The sequence below is a fragment of the Lissotriton vulgaris genome, chromosome 7, assembly GCF_964263255.1.
Source record: "Lissotriton vulgaris chromosome 7, aLisVul1.2, whole genome shotgun sequence".
Classification (NCBI taxonomy): Eukaryota; Metazoa; Chordata; class Amphibia; order Caudata; family Salamandridae; genus Lissotriton; species Lissotriton vulgaris.
Window position 1 is genome coordinate 1,705,408,580 of NC_141695.1, and position 10,162 is coordinate 1,705,418,741.

The 10,162-nt window shown below is 42.7% G+C and overlaps 1 protein-coding gene across 1 annotated transcript in view; it reads right to left on the bottom strand.

Moving 5' to 3' along the window:
- The window catches only part of LOC147706362 (SUN domain-containing protein 3-like), a 142,449-nt gene extending 134,529 nt beyond the window's left edge, over nt 1-7,920 (bottom strand). The window contains exon 1 of the mRNA XM_086929071.1: nt 7,787-7,920. Within this exon, the coding sequence (XP_086785197.1) occupies nt 7,787-7,920 (134 nt within the window). The remainder of the gene's footprint in view (nt 1-7,786) is intronic.
- Between the last annotated feature and the right edge of the window lie 2,242 nt (nt 7,921-10,162).

Sequence of the window (10,162 nt, forward strand, 5' to 3'; positions counted from 1 at the left end):
TACTCCGGGTGCCGGTCCCGTCAGTGGCCGCACGTCGGGTGACGCAGAGCGGATCGCCAACTAGGAGAGACCGGTGGCTGCGGCCTGGTCCGGCGCCCGCTGGAGGGGCTCGTCTCCGTCAGATTCCGGGATCGTCCCGCGCTGCAATCCTCACCGGGGCCAGAGCGGGGGGAACGGAGGAGGCCCCTGCTGTTTTGGAACTCGGCCACATCGATTAAAGGATAAATTAGCGGATTTTACTAGGTGATGGTGAGGAGCCTCGCACTTATGCGTCCACCATCGACGCTGGCTAGCTCCGCCCCCCCAAAATTAATTTATGAATTAATCAATATAAAAGTAATTACTTACCACCTTTTACTCCATTTACACATATTAACACCAGAAACACACCCAAAATTAATTACACAATTACAATTAATAATGAATAAAGAATTGATAGTAATTAATTTAAAAGTATTTAATAATCAATCAATAAAAAAATGTAATTACTTACCACCCTTCACACAATTTACACATATAAACACCAAAACACACACCTAAAATTAATTAAGTAATTCACCTAATTATTTATTAATTGACTAATTGAAATTAATTAACAACTAATTATGAAACTATTAATAATTAATCAATTAAAACATTAATTATTCAATAAATGTTATAAAATTAAATTACTTCCCAACCTATTCCCATATAAACCCACAACCCGCTATGGAACTAAAAACGCAGAATTAAACGTAAAATAAATTATTCACTAGTAACTCGCTAAAACATATAATAAAATGACAAACAATTCTCATTAAAAACACTAAAATACATAAAATAATTAATAAATCGATATTTTTGCAAACTATATTTTTGTAAACGATATTTATTACAAAGATATTTCTGTAATCGATATTACTTACCTGTCAGTCGATATTCTTGTCAACTATATTTTTGTTGTTGTTATTTCTTCTCCACAAAATTTTTGCGGCGATATTTCTGACCCGCGATATTTTTGCGGCGATATTTCTACTCTGTACCGGTGAATATATCCTACAATTCCTCCCTTTTTATTTTTTTACGTACTTGTAATTGTACTTGCTGTGATCCATTCCCCGTAAGCCATTAGAGCACTTCGGAGAGAAAAAGCGACAACCCCTTTTAATACTATATCCATTCATCAGGGCCCAGTGCTTAATTTGAGCCTGTAGTTTCCGGTGCTGAGCACCGGCACTTATAACAGCTGATACATGGTGGAACTGTTTGTGTAATTTAGGCATAAGCGGAGCAACAGTTTTTTGTTAATTCAATATACATTAAAACCAACTAAAACCTGACACCCGAAGCCATTCTACTAGATTTGCTGCCTCGAACAGTCTAAATTGTCACACTTGTGATGGTAAATAGTTCTGTAGGTTTAGGCACTGTCAATGGCAGCAATGGGAGTGGCAATGGGTGGTGCAAGCTAGGGTTGTCCCTTACAAAGTCCCTGGCACTTATTTTCGACAAATTAAGCACTGAGTCAAGGCCTGCATTAATCCTGAGGAAGATTGCATGCCCAGATGGGCGGGGTAACCAATACATAAATCAATCTAAGAGGGGACTCTGCCACTCCGCGCTTTGGTACTTCTTAGAGATGTTGGGAGTGCCCAATCGGAGGAGTGTGGGTTTATCACTACAGCCAGTCTGTGCCAATCCTGGCAGCATACGTGGATTCACCCTGGCGTAACACTGACTGCCCCAGGCCTATTAGCCTTTCATTAGACTGCTAGATCAGTTCTTTACTGATTTGGGAGGGTACTGTCCTCCATACCTAAATAGAAAACGGCACATAAATGCATTACATGAGTAGAAAAACAAAAATGTAATGTAAAAAGAGAATTAAAATAGATTGTTTTAAAGGTATTAATGCTACCAGTGGTATACTATTAGGACTTTAATGGGCAACGCAAGATTTCAAAACACAACTTAGTGACTCCAAATAAAGTCAGGCCTGTCGCTCGCTCATCACGGAGTATAGAATATAATTGGAACAGTAAATAAATGGCAATAACCGACTGGTGCTCGCTAAGTGATTTTATATGTATATATGTATATATATATGTAGCACAATCCTCGAACCTCCACGCCAACAGCGCAGCGCGGCGAAAGAAGAAGGCAGACCCCACGTTTTCAGGCAGTATGATCTTTTTTATTCACGACCCTTCAAGTGACGCGTTTCGAGTACCACGTGCTCTTGTTCACACACCTTGTAAACAGTCTGCCATTTACTTTATATGCTTTTTTTCCCTTGACCCTTCCTAGGGGCCACACCTCCTATTGTGTGTCACATGACTGTTACATAGAAATAGAAATGAGTGCAGACATAAAAACGCAGGGAATGTAAATGACTGAAAATATGTTGAAATCACAAATCAAGATGAAGTTAATTCAAATAAACTGTTTAGAGCATATAAAGTACAATACAATATATACAAAATTTACAATTAACCCATTCATCAAAAATTCAGTCGTAATAATTACAAAGACCAAAAATGTCCATAAAAATCATTATGGACCTGGTCTAGTTCCCAATAAATGTTTTTAGCACAAATCTCTATACAGGTCTTTATAATATCATAACTGCTTGAATGCAGAAACACCCGACAAGCGAGTTGTAAAATTTATCAAATACTGAAAAAATTGCTGCTTGAATGCAATAATTCAAATATCTTAGACATAAAGTGCATAAAACTCATTTTATACATATGTATCTCAGTATCAAAAAATATAGAAATTAAGACCTATAATTCATGTGATATTATATATGCGTGACAGCTAAATTGTGTATTGCCCATGAGCCGAAGTCTGCAATATTTATTAAAATTCACAATTCATGAATTTACATTGTCATAAATATTAAGACCTATGTACAACTATATACAAAAACCTATAAGTGCCTAAATATGTACATATGATGTGATAAAGTCACCTCCAAAAGTGCTCATGATGTGCGGATGGGTGTGCATTAAATTTAAAGAATGACTAAATGAGAAAAGGGGGATAATTACATATTCTGTGCTAATCCGGAAAAAGGGGATTTGGAAAAGGAGTTTTGTTGAATAGTGACAGAATAACTCTAACTCATGTATATACAATATATGTAACCTTTCACTAATTGGCAATATATACAATATATGTAAACTTTCATTAGTTAGCAAGCCTGTACAAAACAGGAGCTCTCTGGGCTATCTCCCATCAGAATATATGGATACATTCCAATGGATATGTAAGCTGCCACTCTGATTCAAGACTTAATATACAGGAACACTTCATCCATTTAGATGTATTGGGGAGTGAAGAACAGGAAATTGTTTATCTGATGGAACAACCCATGTTTACAAAAAATTGTGTAAATCCTCAGTTGCGTTAAGTCCGTTGGGCTGTTTACTGTCCAACGCCACAATATATTGGGTCTCCAATCTTCTGAGGATTTTGTCCCTGTCTCCCCCTCGTTTCAGAATTGGTACCGCATCTATGACATAGTACTTAAGACATGCCAGATCCCTGGCATGAACCATGTCGAAATGACGTGCCACGGGGTATGCGGAGTCATGATTGACTATTGCCCGGAGATGCTGCAATATCCTAACATGCACCTGCGCCTTCGTGCTACCTACATAGCTCAGGCCACAGGTGCATGTCAGGATATATACAGCAAACTCCGTGCGGCAATTGTAATTACCCCTGATTGCCACCTTTGCGCCCGAGAAAGGATTGTCGTAATGGGTGGTGTTTTGCCCAAATTTACAAGCGCGACACGAGCTGCACTTAAAAAAGCCCTTTTTGGTGAGCCAGTCACTGCCACTGACTAGCTCCGGGGCTAGATCTAACCAATTTACTGTGCATACTGTATGCTCGTTTAAAGGTGACCACCGGTTTATCAGAGACCCTAGGATTCAAAACTCCATCAGTTTTTAGAATAGGCCAATGCCTATTGATGATTGCCTTGATTTGTCTCTGTTGCCGGCTATACGAGATGATTAGTCTTGGCACTGACTCAGTCTTCTCATTGTCTGCGGGTTTGGGTGAAAGAAGGGACTCTCTAGATCTTTCTTTTGCTTTTGTTAAAGCTTTGGAAAGGGTTTGTTCCTTGTAGCCCCTGGCCCTCAATCTTTCCAACATAGCTTTTGCTCCTTCCTCAAATCTTTCTTCACTGTTGCAGATTCGCTTCAGTCTTAGAAGTTCCCCTAGGGGGATACTCTCGATTACATGCCTAGGGTGACCACTGCTGGCATGTAAAATACTGTTGCCAGCAGTGGGTTTCCGGTGTAATGATGTTACAATGTTGTTCTCCCTAATGTCAACCTGGACATCTAAAAATTGTGCTGAATCCCTGCTGATACTAGAAGTGAAAAAAAGATTGCTGGAGTTGGTGTTGAGAGCATTGACAAACTGTTGTGCACTTGTCGTGTCGCCATTATATATACAAAAGACATCATCAATAAATCTCATCCAGTACTGGACATTAATGAAACCCGGTGTGGCCACAAGGTCCCGCTCCTCCCACCAGCCCACGTGTAAACACGCGTAGCTGGGGGAGAAGCAGGAACCCATGGCAACACCCCTGGTCTGCCTCCAAATGTCTTTACCATACATAAAGAAATTGTTATTTAGACACCAGCTTACTAGATCACTGAGCATTTTATTGTGACCATAGTACTCACATGTTTTCTGTCCCAAAAAGTGTCTTGTTGCCTCAATCCCCTTGCTATGTTCAATGCAAGTATAAAGGGATTCAATATCCAATGTAATAATGCACCACTCTGCTTGCCATTGGATCGTACTGAGTTTGGATAGAAAATCGCCCGTGTCCTTAATATAGCTGGCCAGACCTTTGACATGCCCCTGTAAAAAGTAATCAATATAGCGGGAAACATTTTCCCCCACATTTCCAATTGCAGAGATGATTGGTCTGCCTGGAGTTGGATGGCGCATTTTGTGGATTTTGGGAATTAAATATAAGTGAGGCATCACAGGGTTGTCCACATGTAGGAATCCATATTCATCCGATGAAATCAACTGTTCTCGTTTGTAGGACAGTAGCATGCGTTTTAGAGTGTCTCGAGCTCTCTTATATTCCAATCCGCTGCTGATTGTGTAGCAATTTTTATCACTCAGTTGTCTGGATGCTTCTAACATATAGTCTTTTTTGGGCCAAAGAACAATGTTGCCTCCTTTATCTGATGTATTGATTACTATGTCCTGGTTTTTACTGAGCTTGTCCATAAGTTGGTTGTCCTGGACAAGTTTGGAATTGAACTTTTTTTCCTTGATGTGTCTTTGTTTGTGTATTTGGCGATTGAGAGTTTTTAAATCCTCCACCACACACTCGTGGAATATGTCCACGGCGTCCTTTGGCATAATTGGGACAAATTTGCTGGCTGTCTTAAAGGGGCTTTCCCCTGCTCCCCTCTGCACCACATCAATGGCACGAAGTTGATCCTGTGTATTCAAAGTGTCGTCATCATTTGTGTTTGTAGAAGAGCCTGATCCTAGGTCACACAAGGTCAACAGGGTTCTCGCATTATTCGCCGAAGTTAGCATAACATCACCAGGCGATTTGTTGGTTTCAATGCGATTGGTTTCTTGTGTTTGTGGTTTAATTGCAAAAAACTTCTTGAGTTTAAGTTTTCTGATAAATAGAAGCACGTCTGCTCTGGTGCCTGTGTAGTTGAACGAACTTTCTGGACAGTAATTTAATCCAAGAGACAACAGCTGTTGTTCTGCTGTAGATAAAGTCAAATTTGATAAATTGGTGATGGTACTGGCCATTTCTATTGCGGTTTGTTGTTCTTTTTCTTTTTGTACCAGGGCTTCTTTTTGTTTTGCGGCTGACTTGGCGCGTTGCCGCCTTGCTTTGCGCCTGTAATTGCGCCGCTTCCGGCGCCGCTGTTTTGCGTCCTCGGCTCAAGGTTCTGAGTCGGTCCTCTACTAAAAAATCGACCTCCTCTCCTAGGTCCAGGATGGTTTGTAATTCAGTGTCCTGGTTGAGACTGGTGGATGAACCATTGGTACCGCATGAGCTGGAAAGAGACACAGAGTCTTGGTCAAAGGCATTCGCCGATACTTGTTCCTTCCCAACATTTGGATTTTGCGCCGCTTTTGTTTGATTAGTTAATTGGCGCTGTTTTCTTGCCTGGTCAAACTTTCTTGAGAAGGTATAAATTCTGCCTGTTTCATAGTCCTCAAGATCTCTCTGAAATTTATTGATTTTCCGCAATTTAATTTTTTCTTCATGTTTCTGTAATCTTTCACCAATTTCTTTGCGACTTTTTTGAATCATAGTTTTAACGTCAGTTTCCTCATATTTGTCCAGTTCCTCATTGATTTTTTTGATTTCATCTAATAGTGTTGTTCTGTCCAACAATGCATATTTTATCAGTATCTTAATCAAGTTCATTGATGCAATGAGATTGCTTTCTCCCCATTCCTTAAGCATGGCGGGATTTGGATCCACGAAACTGGGGGCAAGCAATATCCGTAAGCCCCTTGGCACCCTTCCTGCTTCTTCATATTTGGTCAGGGACTTGTGCTCCCACCACTTTGTTACTTCGGATTTTGACTTTTTTTCTAGCGTTTTCAACATTTGCTTAACGTCTTGATCAACCGGATTGGTAACGGTTGCATGCGTTTGTTTGTTAGACGCACTGCGCGGTAAATTGTTGTATAGTAATGCCGCCGCTGCCTCCCTTTCCTCGTCCAAGTTCGCGGACATTATTGCAACTGTTTTTGCGGTGTAACAAAGGGATTTACGATGTTTATAACCGGCTGTTGCCAAGCCGCTGCGTTGTTCTACTGCCTGAATCGGAAAACGCTGCCTTCTCACCTGCTCTCAGCTTAATCAGGTGTCCGTTGTGGCGCCGATGCTTGTGCTCGTGGCCGACCTCTCCGGTCTGCCTCCAAGCGTTGTTCAGCGCCGTGTTCGGATTCCTTTCAGCTGCAGGGGGTTAGTTTCGCCGTATTGCTCCTCTCCGGAACGCTGCTTCCACACGTGGCTGTAAAGACGAAAACCGCTTGTAGAGAAGGGGGTACTGCTACCGGAGACAACCAGCTTCCGGAATTTAAATGTAGCACAATCCTCGAACCTCCACGCCAACAGCGCAGCGCGGCGAAAGAAGAAGGCAGACCCCACGTTTTCAGGCAGGATGATCTTTTTTATTCACGACCCTTCAAGTGACGCGTTTCGAGTACCACGTACTCTTGTTCACACACCTTGTAAACAGTCTGCCATTTACTTTATATGCTTTTTTTCCCTTGACCCTTCCTAGGGGCCACACCTCCTATTGTGTGTCACATGACTGTTACATAGAAATAGAAATGAGTGCAGACATAAAAACGCAGGGAATGTAAATGACTGAAAATATGTTGAAATCACAAATCAAGATGAAGTTAATTCAAATAAACTGTTTAGAGCATATAAAGTACAATACAATATATACAAAATTTACAATTAACCCATTCATCAAAAATTCAGTCGTAATAATTACAAAGACCGAAAATGTCCATAAAAATCATTATGGACCTGGTCTAGTTCCCAATAAATGTTTTTAGCACAAATCTCTATACAGGTCTTTATAATATCATAACTGCTTGAATGCAGAAACACCCGACAAGCGAGTTGTAAAATTTATCAAATACTGAATATATATATATATATATATTTTTTTTTTTGTGGGTTTGTAAAGTAAAATTCTAAAACAAATCTCTGATCCTTCAAGAAAGGATGCTTTTAGATCTGCTTATTAAACTATTCAGCACAAACCTGGTGATGGCGGGCTGGGAGGCCGGTATCAGGGGCCCTGCCAGGGAGGTGTCACTGCTGCTCGCACTGGAGCTGCTGCACTCGTCCGAGCGTCGGAGGCCGGAGGTTTTCGCCCCCGGTCTCTCGTGCTGCATTGTCCCACAACGATAGCTTCAATCACTCCCTCCCTTCCACTGACTGGGAGCGGCTAGCCTCGCCTCCATGATCCAAGGCGGTGTAACAATCACACCTCAATGGGCCTGTCTTATATGGCTAAAACTGCGCACGTCACCAAGGTGCGTGCTGACCCGGCAAACGCGACCCAGGGCTGTTGAGGTGTGGTGCGGGGAGGAGCACCTGTCTCATGACGTCATCAGAACAAGAAAGGAAGAGATGTGGCCCGCCCTCGGGACTTTGCCATTGGCCGAGGCCGCTCATCTGCTGCCGATGATGTCACAATAGAGCAGACGTATCAGGGGCCCGCCTCACGGCCGGAAGGATAGTAGTTTCATAGCAGCATCTTTGATGCTCAAATTCTGCTCACATCCAGAACCTTTTAGAAGACCATTAAGGACATTTTAAATTCAATTGATAGCCAAAATGACGCAAGCCGCCATACAGGGTATCATTGAGGATGCTTTTGGGGGAGTGCCCCCGAGAACAGCTGGCAGGCCTCCCAGTGGGGCACTTGGGCAGCGACAGATGGGGTCGCCCATCTCTTTCCCACATATTCGGATAAGGAGGACACTTCATGAGGCCTCAAGGGGTTCAAGACCCGATCCACAGCTACTGAAGTAAGTGGGGCTCACCACGCAAAGTGGGCAAGGCTGGGAGTGTCAGTGGTGGACATAACCACGTCTCAAACAATAGCTGGGCATCACTTAGACACAGGCACGTGGACCAAAGAGAAATAGACGAGGTTAACAACATATTAAACACGACAATCTCAATGCGCATGATTGCAGGAAAGTAAGTGCACTTGTGATGTACCAATGAACTGCCCAGTACTCACCTCACCTCACACCACGTCACTTCCTTTGTTTAATGTCCTCCCCTCAGTACTGATAACATGCTTCTTTTAGACCTACCCTGCTCCAGTTGGTACACACCCTCCCCCTTCCTGCCCCTTTATTGCTTTGCCCTACTCCTATCCTTGGCCCACCGTACACATCGATGTGACTTCATGTGGGGGGGGGGGCAAACAGTTCAGCTGCCCTGGCATAACTGTGGGCCTGATTACTAGTCACCTGACCAGCGCACTCATGGTGGCACAACAGTGGCGGTCCACCGTCTGCCGGATTCCAACTTTCAAAGTTGTACCGGCGGTGGACCGTTGCCTGCTCCAGGGAACCGCCGTTCCCTTGAGGTGGTGCGACAGAGGCCCAATGTAGCATGCTGAGCCGGACTGGCGCAATCTCGCTGAGCGTATTACGAGTTCCTTCACTGCCAGCTGCTAGAAAAGGGTGGTAGTTGAGGATCAAAGGGGGCCCTATAGTGTCCCAACGCTCCCCCTGCCACAGGGATGCATTCACAACATGTGCCCCCCTGTCTGCTTGCACCCCAGTTCCAGCACGGCATAGACGTCACCGGCCATGCTGCGTTGCAGCATTTTTGCTGCTCCCATTGTGGTGCCTGTTTTTCTGGCACCGCCGTGGGAAAGGCCAAAGGACCGTCTTCCTGTACGGGTTGAACTCATAATCAGGTCGGCAGACCTTGCACAGCTTTGGCGAAGCCATACCGGTGGAGAGCCGGCGCTACTGCACCAAAGTCATAATTAGGCCCTAAGTCTCTATGCAGGGAGTGAAAAAAAATGAGTATTTTGCAGAGGCAGTTGGTGAACTTAGAAATTGGAGGGGCGTAAAAAACTATCCTAGCCTGGGTTCCTTCGGTTTCTCACCACTAATTGCTTTTAATTTTTTTAAACAGTGTGAAAATGAGTTATATGTGTTATAGGCTACTTAGAAGCTGAGTTTATGTAAAGTAAAATCGCCTATCAAAGCATGTACAAATCAAAAGGGGAAACAGCCATTACAACAAAACTTTCACAACCCACTACCATTATAACAAAACTTTTACAACGCAGGATCCATTACAATGCAGGATCCATTACAACGCAGATGATATTACAACGCATGCCAGTACAACGTAAGTATGGGTAAGTATTTAATTTAATTTTAACCCCTACACTATCCAACACTTACCCTACTATTACACCCCCCTTGAGTTAGAATAGTAATTGTAACCCCTACACTATCCAACATTTACACTACTATTACATTCCCATTAATTAAAATTAAAAAAAATACCCATACTTACGTTGTAATGGCAAACGTTGTAATAGCATCTGCGTTGTAATGGATCCTGCGTTGTAAAAGTTTCGTTGTAATGGTATGCGTT